The sequence below is a fragment of the Cnephaeus nilssonii genome (assembly GCF_951640355.1).
Source record: "Cnephaeus nilssonii genome assembly, chromosome: 21".
NCBI classification, from domain to species: Eukaryota; Metazoa; Chordata; class Mammalia; order Chiroptera; family Vespertilionidae; genus Cnephaeus; species Cnephaeus nilssonii.
In genome coordinates, this window is record NC_137092.1 from 13644881 (window position 1) to 13662933 (window position 18053).

At 36.2% G+C, this 18053-nt stretch overlaps 1 protein-coding gene across 1 annotated transcript; it reads left to right on the forward strand.

Annotated features, from left to right (window-relative positions):
- The first annotated feature begins 19 nt into the window (after positions 1–19).
- On the forward strand, positions 20–15084 carry CTSS (cathepsin S). Its single transcript, XM_079760658.1, has 8 exons — positions 20–428; positions 1633–1759; positions 4013–4135; positions 5024–5173; positions 7120–7347; positions 8362–8527; positions 9774–9876; positions 13768–15084. The coding sequence occupies exons 1-8, from the start codon at positions 403–405 to the stop codon at positions 13865–13867; spliced, it is 1023 nt and encodes a 340-aa protein (XP_079616784.1). The 5' UTR covers positions 20–402; the 3' UTR covers positions 13868–15084.
- The last annotated feature ends 2969 nt before the right edge of the window (positions 15085–18053 follow it).

Genomic DNA, 18053 nt, shown 5'->3' on the forward strand with positions numbered 1-18053 from the left:
TTTTAGAGAGAGAGGAAGGGAAAGGAAGAGAGAGAAAAACATCAATGTGTGAGAGAAACCAATCTGAAAATTGGTGACTTTAGGGTAAAGTGAATTATCAAAATGATGAAGGATTAAAGGGTGAACTTGTAGTGCTCTTATTTTACTGAGTAGGTTCTACTGATCTCCTGTACTGAGGGCTCTTATGATGCCTAGTGTACCCACTTTGTTTCCAAAATCATAGAGATAGAGCTGGAGGCAGCTGACCTAGCAGATTTTAAATGAAACTGAAATGAAAGTTCACTTCCTCTTCGGGATGACTCATGTGACAAGTTCCAACTTCTTTTTAAAGTCAAATTTAGCTGAAGTCTCTTTGCTGCCTTTGAAACCTTTGGATAGAGACCACCTTCAAGCATTCTTAATATGGGAGCATCTGCTGGTTCCAATATGTATGTACTGTCTGGGTTTTGTTTTCTCGCATTTGGTCTTTAAACCCTTTGTGTCTTCAACTTGCTCTGCCTGCCAGGTTTTAAATCTTTGATTTCAGGAAGTAAACTAAAAAATCAAATGGCTCAATTTGCCTCTTTGCTTTTGGACTAAAAGGAATTTATTTTTGAAAAGTTAAATGTGTGCTTAGACATTTAAGCCTGAGGCTGAAATGTAGTTTTCTTCGGCGTATAATTTGAAGATTTACATGGTTCCAATTCCAGTTATTTTAAATTAAAAAGAAACGGAATTAAAAGGAGAATCCAGTTTGAGAAAGGGCTAGTCACTGAATTTCTGTTAAAATGTTTTTGTATTAAATAGATAAGTGGTGTTTTCAAAAGAAGTTAATTGCTTCCTTTAAAATCAAAATTTTGATTCCTGGCGGGGGGGGGGGGGGGGAGTTAAAAAACTAACTCAATAAAATGACCTTTGGATGTGAAAAGAATACTTGGGAGTTGTCTTTTAACCACCTCTAAATGTTGTGAATATTTAAGTAGGCCCATTAAGAAGAACTTACGCATTCAAAAATTCTGAAGATAAATGATTTTTCCAAGGTTTGCCTTTCCCTTAATGAGGAAAGAGGATTCCCCTTGATTAGATTTGTTGGCAAATCCTGGAAAGTCCCTGCTTCCTGCATGCAACAATGCCAACCCTGCAAGTGAGTTTGGTTTACCAAATACCAGGAAATTTCTGAAAATCACTTTTTAAAGAGCTAATAAGCATTAGTAGTAGTATTTATGCCCTGAATCTGCAGTTATTCCCTGTGACTATACGGGGTGGGGCAAAAGTAGGTTTACAGTTGTTTGTGTGGAAAATAATACAATAATTCATAAAAATAGCAAAGAATAAATTTTGTACACGAAACAGAGTTTATTCCAAGAATAAATTTTGTACATGAAACAGAGTTGATTACAAGAATAAACTCTGTACACAAGTTTATTCTTGTATTATTATTTATTAATTAATTATTGTATTATTTTCATACAAACAACTGTAAACCTACTTTGCCCCACCCTACATATCCTCCCAAAGTTTTCCTGTATAATTCTGATGTGTAGTATTCTGTCCCTTTGACAGACTTTGCATTGCTATTTTTTGTTACAAAAGATATGGTCACAATAGATGCAGCTAACAGCTACTCTTCCTATGTGACCTTTCCTTTCACAGAATGAAATGGCTGCTCTGGGTTCTCCTGGGGTGCTCCTCTGCCATGGCACAACTGCACAAAGATCCCACGTTGGATCACCACTGGGATCTCTGGAAGAAAACCTATGGCAAGCAATACACGGAACAGGTAGACGGGATTGCCACTGGAGTGATTTGCTTTTACTCTAGTACTCTGTGCTTTCTCCCTCTCAGATTATATTCTTACAAGCAGTGTTTTCAATAAATGTTCCGTTCACATTTTTTTGCAGATTCTGCTCTTGGTACAGCCGGAAACAAAACAAAACAAAGTTCCTGTTTTTATAGAGCTTATACCCTGGTAGAGGAGATAGGAAATAAGTCAATAAATAAGCAGGTATATAGTAGGTTAAATGGTGATAAGTGAAGTAGAGAAAAACAAAGCAAGGCATGGAGGGTAGGAAGGGCCCTGGGTGATGGCTGGGAGAGGCTGGGAATGATTATTCTATAGAATAGTCAGGGAAGGCCTCACCTATAAGGTGACATTTGAGCAGAGAATGGAGAGAAGCCAGGGAGCAAGCAAAGCAGATCACTAGAGTGAAGGTGCCAGGCCAAGGGGAAAGAGGACATGTTTGGGAAATAAAAGACCCTTATTTCCGCCCCTGGCAGATGGAATGCCAGATGTTGTTTCTTGACTCTCACTTCCCACTTTGTACTCTTGTTTTTATTTCAAAATATACTTATTGATTTTAAGTCCTTAACCCTAGTGCTCCAAATAACTAAGTCCTGTAACTACAGGGTGTCCCCCCAAAAGGTATACATACTTTGAATAATTATAAAGTCAGTATTTATTAAAATACATTTCATTTTCAAAATGTAACAGAATCTACAGACATTGTATATATACATTTTGTGGGACACTTGGTATATAGTACTAATGAGTTTGTAGGCAAACATGCAATTACTTATTTGATGTATCATTTTTGTATAAAAAGATACTTTGAGTAGAACGTGCACTCTGAGTTGTTTTCTTGGGATGATGGACTTCACCCTCACTCTAATTTCAAAGTCCACTAGAGTTAGATGTGCAGATGGCACCACTGTCTGGTTAAAGCTATCTCTCTTTTTAATGAATTCACTCCCTAAGGGGAAATAAAAATGACTTTCCATTGGTATCTTACCTTAATTTATTTAATTTATCCTACTTTAGTTATTTCAAAGTTCATTTCTTGTTTCCTTTCCTATACTTCATTATGTTTATTTTTCTTTATTCCATTTTTTCCACTCCAGTGGTTTGGCAATATATCTGTACATGACCACTACTGAGGTAACAATAAAATCTTGCTCCAAGGAAGAGAGGGCTGCATCTAGACTTGCTACCTGGAACCAGGGTCTGGGCTTGGGCTCTAACACTTAAATGAGATGAGGCAGAAAATAGTTGTTGCTGGTTGCTCATCGGGTTATCACTTATTGGAAACTATAGCCTTGGGCGTGGGGATGAGGGCTTGGGATTTTAGGAGGCACCGTATACGTTGTATTCCATGTACATTGATCCTATGTAAATGAAACTCCCTGAGGGCAACCAATTCAATAGTCAAAATATGGATTCACTCTGGATAAAATTAAAATAATAGAACCAAAAATGATATTAAGACAAATATATATACATATATAAAACATACATAATAACATCCACACAAATGAACAAGAAAGTATAAAAGAAATTAGAAATTCAATTAGGAATCTTGAAAATTAAAATGGTAGTAATTGAGAAGTTTCTAGATATGAAAAAAAAGTCCTGCGTCTTTCAATCAAAAGTACCCAAGAGAGGTAATAAAGAAACCCACACCCAGACACATGTAATGAAGCTGCAAAATATCAAAGAGAAAGGGAATCATAAAAGTTACCAAAGTTAAAAGCAATAATCTGCTTTCCTATACTTCATTATATTTATTTTTCTTTATTCCATTTTTCTATTCTAGTGGTTTAGAATAATAAATACCAGAAGAAAATGGAGAAATAGCTTCAAATCACTAAAGAAAAATAGCTAGAAATATATAATCAGTTAAACTATCTTTCAAGAGTGAGGGCAAAAAAAATTTTTTAAGCCTGTAAAGATGTTGTGAATTTACTACCTACAAAGGATATACTTCAACCAATAGCACTTTGTAAAACAAAAATCTTTTTAGCAGATTGAAGAAGTTCATTATATATCATAAAATAATATTAATTACATCAAGCAATTAAGAGCAAGAATTAAGATTAATATACAGTTTTACCAGTTATATTGAATATATTCATTTATTCACATGCCCCCTGGCAGATCCACATTTGGTAGAATGCTTCATAATATGTTTATTTTCATTATTGAACACTTATTTGTGCAGGATTCAGTACAACTATGTTCTTTTTCCTTACATATTAGAATGAGGAAGTAACACGACGTTTCATCTGGGAAAAGAATCTAAAATTTGTGATGCTTCACAACCTGGAGCATTCAATGGGAATGCATTCATATGATCTAGGCATGAACCACCTGGCAGACATGGTAGGTAAACCACAGATAATCCTACTCTTATCTCTTGGTAAGCATGATTTCTGTCTTTCCAAAAGCAAATTGAAAGTAAATGACAAAGGCAAATTATCTACATGTACGAAGTTAGAAAATGCAGAATTTAAAGACAAGAATTTGCACAGATTCCTTTAGTCCTAATGTTACCACTTTCCTTAACAAATCCCTTCTTTATTTTAAACTCATAGACTATAGTTTTTTGTTCTTATTAATTTTATAAAACATTGCCCAATTTTTTAAAGCCTGGTAAGACTGCTCACAATCTTGTAGTTACCCTACTCATGTAAGTCTAAATTGACAATTTAATATGGTCCACCTGCTTTCTTAATATGCAGGCATTTAATATCACACAAAAAATCTCCCATTTTAGATTCTGTACTACCCTGCAAAACTGCACCACTGTGGCCAAAATTAAGAATCATGGGATCATTTGAGATTTTGCACCCTGGAATCCCTCCTTGGAAGGGAACACCCTAGGTAGATTAAATTCCCACTTAAATGTTGGACTCTCCTTTGTAATTCTTTCTCACAAGGAAAACCAGTTCAATCCACTTTTTAGACAGCTCTTTTATAGAATTATGCCTTACTTTGAACCAAAAATCTGTCTCCCTGTAACTTCTAGTTTTTATAATTTTCTTCTTCTCCTTCCTACTGTCTAACTGGGATACTAATGCAAAATGTAAGAGTAAAAAAGAGACCCAGATAATTCACCCACAAGGTATCTATGATGGTCACAACTACCACTTGTTTTTTCTCAGTTGTCAAATATATTCAGAGTTATAGTTACTAGGATATTGAAAAGCAGGATATAAGTGAAAGGATCTATATTTATTTATTTTTTATTTTTTTATTTTTGCCTTGTAGACCAGTGAAGAAGTAATGTTATTGATGAGTTCCCTAAGAGTTCCCAGCCCATGGCAGAGAAATGTCACTTACAAGTCAAACCCTAATAAAAAATTACCTGATTCTATGGACTGGAGAGACAAGGGGTGTGTTACCGAAGTGAAATACCAGGTGAGTATCATCATGCCAGGCCTCTGCACCCTAGGTAGAGTTCTCTCTTCTGTAAATACTTAGTCTAGCTACATAATCTGGCAGTGAATCTCCCTTATGTACTTTCTAATTATTTTTATTATTCTGTCTTCCCAACTAAATTGTGAACTTCTAAGAGCAAGGACCACATATCGTACTTTATTTGTATTCCTCACTAATGGTTACAGCCACATTATACAAAAACTGTGAACTAAGCAAATAGGTCAAGACAGACTTTCACTGCTCATGCTATCCATCGACTGCACTGAACCCTCCACCACGCTAACTGCTTGAGAAATAGTATTGTGTGTGTGAGAATATCTCCGTCCATCTCACTTGGGAAATTCAGGTTGGAAGGAGAGGAAGGAGTTAGAGCTCAGAGTAGTCTATAAATTACACAGTCAATTAATTTGATTAGGCTTGCATTGTTAGAATAAGAAATACAAGCTTTTAAATTTTTGTTTCTATGTTTTTATATTTCCTTTATTTTGCTTGTAAAAAAAACCAACAAGCTACAAAAATCCTAAATTAGGGATAAATAAGAGTAAAACACATGTATCACCTTAGAGATCTAGGTACGGAAGAATCAGAATATTCTAAGCACCTGCCCCGGCTTGTGACCCATAAAGAAGGTAAAAATTAATAAGTGAATGCTACTGTTAATCTCTTTTTTCACCTGGTTACTTTTCTTTCAACTAGGTTTGGGTTTCTTATAGGAGATTCTCTAAAATAAAAGTTAGGGAAGATCTGATAAACTGCTTATTTAGGTGTTGACTATAAATAATGTATTGAACTTCTTTCCCTGGGTGCTTGCATTTCAATAGGTGATTTTGCTTTAACCAAAAGCAATTTCAGTGTGCTTTCTTTGGGTAGAGAGCAAGGTGGGATGAGAAGAGAAGAGAGTGAGAGCAATTATGATAGGGCTCAGGACCCTCTGTATCTTTTGTTTTTCTGTTTGTAAAATGTCTTTGGAATTAAAAATTCAGAAGCTAAAATAAATTTTGACCTTATGTTTCAGGCATGGCATCATTTGGCAGGAGAAAGGGTATTTTAGATCAAGGGAATCACCCCAGCTCCTTTCAAAATCATTTTATTGTAGGCAACTATTTCCTTTATTTATGGGTGAAAATAGCTTGGATTTAGTACATGCTTAATAAGTACTGTTTCTTAATATGCTTGAATATGGTAATTAAGCTCTGAGCTCAGCCATTTGCAAATCTTTATCAAGGTTGAACCTTGCCCAGAGAATGAGCAAGGGTTTAGTCTTCATTCCCATTGTCTAAGACAATGATTGTCAACCTTTTTCATCTCATAGCACAAATAAACAAATTACTAAAATCTGTGGCACAACAAAAAATATGGTTTTTGCCTATTTGACACAGAAAATAGGTATATTTTTGATTCATTCATACTGGACAGCTATTGTATTAGTTGTTGTCATTTTTGAAAAATACGTTTTTATTGACTTTAGAGAGGAAGAGGGAGGAGGAGAAAGAGAGACAGACAGAAAAACATGATGAGAGAAACATCAATTGGCTGCCTACCAAATGCCCCCCTACTGAAACCCTGAAACCCAGGCATGTGCCGTGACAGGGAATGGAACCCGTGACCTCTAGGTGCCTGTGACAACGCTCAACCAACCAAGCCACATTGGCCAGGGCAGCTATTGTCTCTTTTTTATTTGACAATCAAGGGAAAAATGGTCAGTGCCCCTGACTAAATAGTCAGGTATTGTATGTTTTAAAAATTCTTGCAGCACACCAGTGTGTTGTGGCATACCAGTTGAAAATCACTGGTCTAAGAGAAGAGGAAATTATAGTGGGAGAGCTCTTCCGATAACTATCGACAGGGCTGACATGTTGGGTGTTGCCCAGTTTGGGTGTTACTGACTTTCTCTGATTGCCTTTATGACCTTCTCTCTGTTTTAGGGTTCTTGTGGCTCCTGTTGGGCTTTCAGTGCTGTGGGGGCCCTGGAAGCACAGCTGAAGCTGAAGACAGGAAAGCTGGTGTCTCTGAGTGCCCAGAACCTGGTGGATTGCTCAACTGAAAAATACAGCAATAAAGGCTGCAATGGTGGATACATGACACAGGCTTTCCAATATATCATTGACAACAAAGGCATCGATTCAGACGCTTCCTATCCCTATAAAGCCATGGTGTGTCACAAGCAAATATTTTGGGCTGCCCCATGATCTTACATCCCTTGACTGACTGTACTAAACTCACCACCAAGCCAATAGCTTGAGAAACAGTGTTGTGCGTGTAAAAATCCTGATTAGGAATTCTAAATTCTCAAGAGTTCTCTTTCTTATGCAGGAGGTTTCTTAATTTATCAGTGGCATATTAGTTTTAGACAAGCAAATACAATTCATGCTTAAAAATGGAATTTCAGCAAACTTTCCTTAAAATTCTTTCTATATATCTGCCTGGTATTTAAACTCTGTTCTGTAGCCTCCCATGATTACTCTGATCTCAAATCATCAACCACATCATTCTTCTAGCTACTAAAAAACTAAGTAATGCTCTCTTCCTCCTCCTTGCGAGTTCATGATATATTTTATTAAATAATATAAGTAATATATCCATCCATATTGCAGAAAATTTAGAAAAGATAAAGTCACTCCAAAACCTCCTATCTTATCCACTATTATTTTGGTTTATTTCTTTCAAGTTCTTTTTCTACTAAGCACTTAAAAAGCGTAGTTGTAGAAACAAACATGAATTGGTAACCTCCCCTTTCCCACATGAAATATACTGTTTTCCATATTACATGGTTGTTAAACCATTATTTAAACTGCAGATCATCTTGCAGGCATTATATTACCAAAAAGATTTTAAAGCTCTAGTTTAGAGTTTATGATCTTTATGTTGTACACCCCTACAATCCACCTTAGAGTCTGAGGACATTATCTGGGCAACTTATGCATATATGAAATGTGCACAATGTAAAACAATAGAATAATTCTGTACATCCTCTGCTATTGATGAAACATGGAACTGGGCTTTGGAAGATTTGATTTTTCTTTCTTCAAAAACAGGAAGGCACCTTAGATACTTGAAAAGGCTAATGAGGAAAGAAAAGATATTTGAAGTCCAAACTTAGGATATTGGTGATTTATGAAAGAAAGTGAAGTATACTTCTTTATCTAATTTATACTCTTTTTTTGCAGGAGGGAAAGTGCCAGTATGACTCAAAATATCGAGCTGCCACATGCTCAAAGTATGTTGAACTTCCTTTTGGTAGTGAAGAGGCCTTGAAAGAAGCTGTGGCCAATAAAGGACCTGTGTCTGTTGCTATAGATGCGAGCCATCCTTCTTTCTTCCTCTACAAAAGTGGTAAAAACTCAGATATAGCATCCTCTTGTTATATTCTGCCCTTGCACTATTAGAAAGAATATTATCCACCTCTGAATGTTTTGAGTAGGATAAACAGAACCCTCCATTTCATATACACATTTTATACCCAGTTCTAATTAGTAAAGTAATACTTGCCCAAGTTTACTAACACTATATGCCAAGTACCATGATGAATTCTTCCTATGCATTATCTCATTTAATCCTCACAATAACCCTATTTTACAAATGAAAAAATTAAGTCTTAGGTTAACGTGCCTAAAGTCACACAGTCTGAAAACGGTTAGCTGGGATTAGAAACTATGCTACTTGACTCCAGCACCTGTGCTCCTAACCACTGTAGCCTCTGTGTACTACAGGTGCAGCATAGCAGTATAAAGGAGGGCACCCACTGATGGGTAGAAGGCCATAATAATATTTTCTAAACCTCACCTTAAAAATAATTTAATCTAGCCCTGGATGGTATGCTCAGTGGTTACAGTGTTGGCCCCACATACCTCAGGGTAGTTGGTTTGCTTCCCAGTCAAGGGCATGTACCTGGGTTGCAGGTTCACTCCCCGCCTCCAGTTGATGTGTTTCTCTCACATCAATGTTTCTTTCTCTCCCCCTTCCTCCTTCCCTTCTACATTCTCTGAAAAGCAATGGAAAAAATATCATCGGGGAAGATTAACAGAAAATTTTAACAAAATAATTTAATCTAATAAAGAATGAAAATGTATGGAAGAAACAATTTAGGAATATTTACAAAGAAATTCAGTAGCCCTGGCTGGCTAGCTCTGTTGGTTAGAGCGTCATCTGGATAGGCCAAGGTGGAGGGTCCCATTCCTGGTCAGGGCACATATAAGAAGCAACCAATGAATGCATAGGTAGCTGGAACAACAAAGCGATCTCTCTCTCTCTCTCTCTCTCTCTCTCTCTCTCTCTCTCTCTCTTAAGTTAAAAAAAATACAATAACTATTTATGAGTTAAAAATAATTAGAAAAGGGTGACAGTTTATCAAAGAAAACTTTTTAGGAAACTTGGCAAAAAAAAACCCTGACAAACACAGCATTGATGGCAAAAAGTTATTAAATATAAATAGTTTAAAAATTAGAGCATATGTTCCTAAAATTTTAATTAACCTAGCCATATATGCAAAACAGTCTAATAAAAATAATATAATTTTCAAATGTCCTTCATTGTCACATACCATTCACTCTTTTTCTATATCCACCCATTTTATTCTCAGGTGTCTACTATGACCAAGCCTGTACTCTAAATGTGAATCATGCTGTATTAGTGGTTGGCTACGGTAACTATAATGGAAAAGACTACTGGCTGGTGAAAAACAGGTAATATATTTGTACTTTAATGTATATTTAATTAAAATCAGGAATTGGAGGGAGCCTCAACAAATGCTTTCTTGTGATTATGATGATGATCATGATATTGATAATGATAACATCTTATAAAGTGACATTCTAAATAACTCAGTGCCCCCATTTCTTCACTTCCTATTGTGCCTTCAGCACTTTGTTTTCATGGCTGATCTTCTACAATACTTTTCTGATCATTCCTTCTTGATCTCCTTTAAGAATACCTACTCCTCTGCTTAGCTCGCCAATGTTGGTCTTTCCTCCAGGGCCCCATCCTTTGCCCATTACTCTTTTACATTTTTCTTGGGTAACATCCTTCCATTCTTAGGATATTAGGTATATACTATATTAGAGGCCCGATGCATGAAATTCGTGCAAGAGTAGGCCTTCCTTCCCCCAGCTGCCAGCACCAGCTTTCCTCTGGCACCTGGGACCCGGGCTTCCCTCACAGCCCCAGCTTCGTCCGGAAGGAAGTCTGGTCTAATTAGCATATTACGCTTTTATTATTATAGATACTTTCAAATCTCTAACTCTAGTTCAGATTTCTGCCCTGAACTTCAGACTTATTTATCGGGACATATTCACTTCTGTGTATCTTATTTTCTCCAAACTCAATATATCCAAGGAATTCAGTACCCTCTCTACCATACTGTCCTTCCCCAGAGCTTCCCATATCACTAAATGACAATACCACAAAACACAGTCACCCAATTAGATACTATGGATTTGTCTAGACCCCTCCAGATCCAATCAAGCAACAAGTCAAATTAATTTTTCCTCATATCTGTCCTTGCTTCTGTTCCCTCTCCATTTCTTCTTTTATTGTTCCAGGTCAGACATCTCTTGCCTGGACTAGTCCTATAGCCTTCTAATTTTAATCTCAAATCCATCTTTCATACTGCTTCCAAACTGGTCTGTCTAAAATATGAGTCTGAACTTATAACTCTTCTACTTAGTACCATTCAGTGTAAAATTAATATTCCCTAGTAAAGAAGACAAGTTGTCTATGCTTTGCTCCCTACCTGCCTGGTCAGCCTCAACTCCTGGCGCTTGTTGTCTTAAATTTCTGATTCTAGTTATATTGAACTATACACACTTATGGTTCCCATTCATATATTCAATTATTTATCTTTACCAGGAATCAGACTGGCAACCTTTTGGTGCACAGGATGATGCTCAACCAACTGAACCACCCTGGTCGGGCAGCTAACTTTTAATTCTGAGATGACTCCATAGGCTTTAGAGCTATGTACTGTCTCACATCAGTTGATGTACATTCAGAAAACATAGCTAATTTGGCTCAGTGCATAGAGCGTCGACCTGCGACTGAAGGGTCCCAGGTTCAATTCCTGTCAAAGGCACATGCCCCGGTTTCAGGCTTGGTCCCCAGTAGGAGGTATGCAGGAGGCAGCCAATCAATGATTCTCTCTCATCATTGATGTTTCTATCTCTCTATCCCTCTCCCTTCCTCTCTGAAATCAATAAAAATATATTTAAAAGAAAACAAAAAAACCATAAAGAGGCTTTTAATATAGTCCCAAATCAAGTTTAATTAGAAAGAAAAATTTTCATGGAGGGAAAAAAAATCATTATAAAACCAAATAAGTCTTGTTTTTGTAATGAACACCAAAATTATTTGATCACCATGAATAATTCAATGCTTTATAGAATATATATATATATATATTTAAGTATACTAATGACACTAAGTCACAAGACTAAGGCATATTAGAAGTACTTCTTTGATAAGAGAGGGAAAATCTGTTTTGATTCAGCTCCCATAATAAATTCTTAACTTCAATTCAAGTATACTCTGGGGATTAAAAAAAAACACACAAAAAAACAGACCTGGAGGATGATTAGAATCTCAGCATTGTTCTTCTCCAGGGCTATGTCAAAGGCAGATTTATCAAACTTGCTGAAAGCATGGACATCAGCTCCATATTTGATAAGTAGCTCTACAACATCGCGATGGTGGTATTCTGTGACCCAGTGCAAAGCTGTCATCTTCAGCATATCCTTGGCGTTCACATCTGCACCATTCTGTCATAGAAAAGTAATGTTTTCATATAGACACTGGTTACAACAGCACAGGTGCAAGATCTCATCAACAATACAGAGACTTTCCATAGGTTACACATATTCAAATTTAGATCACGTTTAAGAAATATCAAAGGGAGCCCTAGCTGGTTTGGCTCAGTGGATAGAGCGTCAGCCTGAGGACTAAAGGGTCCCAGGTTCGATTCCGATCAAGGGCATGTACCTGGGTTGTGGGCACATCCCCAGTGGGGGGTGTGCAGGAGGCAGATGATCAATGCTTCTCTCTCATTGATGTTTCTAACTCTATTCTTCTCCCTTCCTCTCTGTAAAAAATCAATTAAAATATATTTTTAAAAAAAGAAATATCAAAGGGAAAAACATTTCTCAAATTATCCTGAAGCTGATAGACACTAGGGCAAATGATAGCTCATTTAAAATAAGCAATATTTTCACTTAGATCTTGTTGACTCTGTACAGTATTTATCTTTAATACTAAATATTCTAAATTCCCTTCTCCACTGAAACTACTCTTCTTAAAGATTATATATTTCTTTTAGTGTTTAAATCTAAAACCTCTTTTCAGTATTTATTTGTTCAATAAGCTTTTACTAGGCATCTATAACATGACAAGCATTATCTAGGCTATGGAGATACAAAAGTTAATAAGAAATTATTCTTCCCTGATAATGGGGAATTAGATATATCTTTAAATAATAAAATATAACTCATGGTATAATGACATGTCTAAATGATTATGGGACCATAGAGGAAGAGATTCCTAATTGCCTCCACAGAGAAGACACTACTTGTACTAAGTTTTCAGATGAGAATTGCTCCTGTACTGGAGGAGGAAAATAAGTTCCCCAATGACCTAAAAAGCCTATGCCATGGCACAGAAATGTGAAAGACTTCTCTGCTTTATAAACTCTCTGCTGCATTTCTTTCTCCTTTTTTTAAAATCCTCATTTGAGGACATGCTATTTATTGATTTTATTTTAAAATATGTTTTTATTGATTTCAGAGAGAGGAAAGGAGATGGAGAGCTGTACTTTTTATTGCTTACTTTAGAATTCCCTGCCCTATGCCTTTTCTATAGTAGTCTCTCAAAAATATTTAATTGACATTCTCTAAAGGAATTTAAGTTTAATAGAAAATGATCACCTATGATCCTATTATGCAAAAACATTTAGAGGGGGCCTTGGAAAGAATAATAATACTCATTCCCTGCATAAGGCATATTTACAAAGTAGGAGGATTAAAGGTTTGGAATGACCTTTCATTGTTTTCTTTACGTATTAAGTATTCATCAAAATAGGGTGAGGCAAAAGTAGGTTTACAATTGTTCATATGGAAAATAATATAATAAGTAATAATACAAGAATAAACTGTTTCACGTAGTCACAACTAGAAGCTTACTTTTGCCCCACCCTGTTTAGCACAAAAGCCTTCTAAAATTCCTTTGAAAATTGCCTGAAAGTTCTTGGGAAATTATTATATTATTTTGTTCTAATTTTGTTTTATAGCTTTTTTAAAAAAAAACAATTTTATTGATTTGAGAGAGAGAGAGAGGGAAGGAGAGGGAGAGAAAGAAACATCAATTTGTTGTTCTACTTATTTATGCATTCATTAGTTGATTCTTGTATGTGCCCTGGCCAGGGATCAAACCCACAACCTTGGTGTATTGGGACAATGCTCTAACCAACTGAGCTACCTAGCCAGGGCCTACAGCTTTTTATATAGAGTTCTTTATGAGAAACACAGTCTAACAGATAAAAAATTGATAATGTGGCATTCATTTGTAATTTTGTGTTATTTCTTTTTCTAAAGCTGGGGCCTCCACTTTGGTGAACAAGGATATGTTCGGATGGCAAGAAATAGCGGAAATCATTGTGGGATTGCTAGTTATCCCTCTTACCCAGAAATCTAGAGGATCTCTTCATTATATAACAAGTCAAGAAAGATGTAACACTTTCTCTTCAATTTTACCTGCTATAACCAGTAGAAATAAGTGTGTCATGATCAATGTAGATATATAGTTTGACTCTTCTACTTTGTTAACTTTGCAGATCTTGAAAAAAATTGCAAAGTAAAAATTAATAATATATTGTAGATATAACTGTATGAGAATTAGTCAACCTAATCCAATTTGTCATTGTCTTATTTTACCTCTTTGTCTTTTTATGTCCCTTGATATCCTTTTGTAACTTGATGGAATATGCTTAATAATTATCTGTCTTTTCAACTTAGTATCATTACCACATAACATTCTTTTCTTATTCTTAGGTAATACTATAATCTATCATGAAAGTATAAATTGTGGTATGCTGGTGATGGGCTATGGCAACTTCAATGGAAGAAACTATTAAGTTATTAATGTGGCTCAGATTGTATCTTTGCACATAAAAGTATTCAATAAATGTTTTAAATGAAACATTTATTAAAGTAGACAAATGCTTAAGAGATTGTTTTCACATACTTTGCAAGATTTAATGATCAACAATTAATATACTAATTCAATTATTAGCAATTTGGCCAGGACCTTTTTGGAGCAAATAATGAAGTCAACCTGAATAAAATAACCAAACTGCATTTGTTTTGATATTTAATATTCCATTACTCATTTTTATATAATTCAGATTGATCTTTCCTCACAACTGCTATAGATATATAAATGGGTTCTGAAAAGGCAGCAAGAACTTTAAATTTTATAAGCTCATGCCTACGACATAAAATGTGTGCAGGATGATGTCATTAGTATATCTTAAACTGAACTTAAACTAATTTCACTATCTCTTAATCCCTCCCCATAAAGTACATTTCCCCCCATAAAGTACATTTTAAAGAACAAGGATTGCTAACTATAAAAACATGGTTATACTATATAACTATCATCAAATGTACGTATAGAGAAACATTATAATTAAAAAGTATTTAGTTAAGCTCTGGCCGGTGTGGCTCAGTTGGTTGAGTGTCACCCCATGCACCAAGAGGTCACAGGTTCAATTCAGGGTCAGGGCACATGTCTGGGTTCAGGCTCCGTCCCCCACTGGGACATGCAGGGGGCAGCTGATCGATGTTTCTCTCTTTCTCCCTCTCCCTTTCCCTCTCTCTAAAATCAATAAAAATGTATTTTTTAAAAAGGTATTTAGTTGAGTATTCTTTTTTTAATTTAAATTCTTTATTGTTTAAAGTATTACATAAGTCTCCTGACTATTCTTTCGTTTTTATTTTGCCCACAATTTTTCAAGCACTGTAAATGGAGTAAAAATATGGGTTCTTTACCTTTGTCAGTCTAATGAAGCCTATGGACACCTTCTCAGAATAATGTTCTTAAGTGCATAAAATAAAATATATAGGATTACAAAGGAAGCTGATTATTAAAATGTTAAAATATAAATTTGTGCTATAGTAACATACTGTACATGCTTCTTTATAAATGCATTAAATAACAAGAGTTAATAACTATCTTAAATTTGAAGTAGTGATGAGCATATTTGAAGATATCTGCAAAAACTGTAAGGTGATATAAAAATATCTGAGTTTTCTTTTGGTTGTAAAATTACAAGTATTGCTAATATTGTGGGTTATGAACTACATAAAAGAAATGCGAACTTTCAGTTAGAGGTTAGGCCTATATGTTCATGTAGACTAACGTCACCCCAATAAATTTTAAAATAAAAAATAAAATAAATCAGTTGGAGGTTAGTAAAGATAAAGATGTAATTTTTTGCCCGTCCAGTGTATCTCAGTGGTTGAGTTTACCTATGAAACAGGAGGTCATGATTAGATTCTCCGTCAGGGCACATGCTGGAGGTTGTGGACTCGATCCCCAGGAGGGATTGTGCAGGAGGCAGCCGATCAAGTCTCTGTCATCATTGTTTGTCTATCTCGCTCTCCCTTTCTGTCTTTAAATGGTAGCCAAGGATCCTAAGAAGAAGGTAGAGGAGAAATTATCCCTCCCCTACAGCATTATTCTGATTCTATGATTCACAGATGGGCATTTACGGTTTCATATTTTTGTTGTTTTTTTTCCTAGAGTTATTAATGACTCAAAGTAAATTTCATATGAAGCACCATACCATAAATTTAACATGTTGTCATTAGGGGTTTGGCTCCTCCTCTGCCAACACTGAAATTAGTTGTGATTGGGGCAAACCAATTGAATAGGTTTTCTCATCTCTAAAACAGGAGTCTTCCTCACAAGGCGCTTGGGAGAGACGTAGTAAGTAAGAGTAAGGTAGGAGAATGTGACAGTGAATGTGAAAGCTCTTCATAAACTTCAAGTGTGTGAGAAATATAAACCACAATAATTTTTATACCAGGGGATTTTCACTATTTTTGACCCTGAAAACAGGGTTCTAGTCTCCATTCCTCTCCTATTTGACCCTGGGCAAGTCTTTTCATATATGGAGTCACTGTTTTCTAACTGGTAATACAGACATACCAAGATTATGAATAATTACGATATGTTTACACCTCTAACCCAATTTATTCGGACATATAACAATCGGTAAACTAGGAAGTTTGTACTGCTAGACAATCTCAAATTACCTACCAGCTCTGATTTTATTATTTTGTTTCTAAACGAGACATTCATGATATTCGAAGCTATCTGCTGTCCCCAGGTGTATGGCACAGGATAAACATCTTATGTCGGAGACTGCTAGAGCAAACTGGTTTCCCCGAAGTCACATGAGACTGTAAGGTGGTAATGCACTATATGGTAGATTCAATAACAAAATCAAAGAAAACGATCCGAGATTACTATGACTAATTAAATGGAGGTTGAGGACACGTTGGTCACGGCAGGAAATCTGTGCACACCGGCAAAGTTTTGCACATGCACTTACTTAACCTTCCCCTCCTCGGGCACCTGGCTTTTCTAGTTGAGATGCGGCACCAGGTTCTTGGGGTTCCCAGCCTGCCTTGCGCTACTCTTGGCGGGAAAGCTGACCTCGCTGGGGGTCAAAAGGCTACTGTCGCGCTGCTTCCGGCAACCGTTGAAGGATAGCGCATGCGCATTGGGCAAAGAGCGTGCTTCGTGCTTCGTGCGGCGCTCTCCTGGTCGCTGGTCCCTCAGACGTTATGTAATATATATGTTTGTGTCTATTTTCCTTTATTAATTGTATTATTAGTAGTAATATTTGCTTTTAAATCTCTTTTTCTGGCCCCGGCTGCTTACTTTTAAGTTTCTTAGAGTCTTAAAGGCGAAACATTCAGGGGAGAATGTCTTCTTAGTTAGAGGCCTTTGAAAATAGGTTACCTCACGTCTCGTCCAGGCTTCATCAGGAGAAATTTAAATGTTTACAGTAAATAGACCCTCCTATGAGCTTTTCTAGTTGAATTGTCTGATGAAGAAAAATGAAATTGGGGCCGAAAAAATGGAAACGGCAAAATAACGAAGTTATAATTGAGAAACCAGACTCAGTAAAAAAAAAAAAATTAAAAATCTAGGATATTTTCTGTTTGCCTAATTTATGGTTGTTCCACAGAGGAGGCTTCCATCCAGAGCCGTGCTACAAGCTCAGTGAAGGAACGTTACCTGATTCGCTTATTTTGAAACTACAAATTTAAAACAAAAATTAAAAGATTGTTGTACAGGGTTTGGCAGGGGCAGGTTTTCATTACCCAGTACCTACCTGTACAATGTTGTTAATGCTTGAATACTATGAAGTGAAGAAAAATAGAAGATTATGCTTTTTTTAAAAAAAGCCTTTGAGCCCTGGCCGGTGGCTCAGTGGTTAGAGCGGCCGCCCGCGCGCGCGGCAGGGATCCCGGTCAAGGGCGCATCTCTGGGGGAGGCAACCAATCGACGTCTCTCTCTCTCTCCACCTTCCTCTCCTCAATTCTACCTAAAATCTGTGGAACACCCCCCAAGAAAAGGTCTTTTAAAGAGCTTTCTTAACCCAATTATGTGAGGCTTGCTAGTAAAATGGCTTAAAATTAGGACCTTACAAGTAGGGCAAAAAGAATGCTTTTGAAGATTCCATTTTAGGTAAAGGAATCCTCTCATTTAGCCACATATCATTCTCCCTGCCTTTATAGGTAGTAAACTAGAATAGGGTAAAAATAAGGTCTGAAGTTAAGGCTTGTATTTGTATCACAAGGTTGAA

Coding starts and splice junctions, on each gene's coding strand:
- CTSS (XM_079760658.1), top strand. CDS start 403: ATGGGAGCATCTGCTGGTTCCAATAT. Junction 429..1,632: donor GCATCTGCTGGTTCCAATAT/GTATGTACTGTC, acceptor TTCCTTTCACAG/AATGAAATGGCTGCTCTGGG. Junction 1,760..4,012: donor GCAAGCAATACACGGAACAG/GTAGACGGGATT, acceptor CTTACATATTAG/AATGAGGAAGTAACACGACG.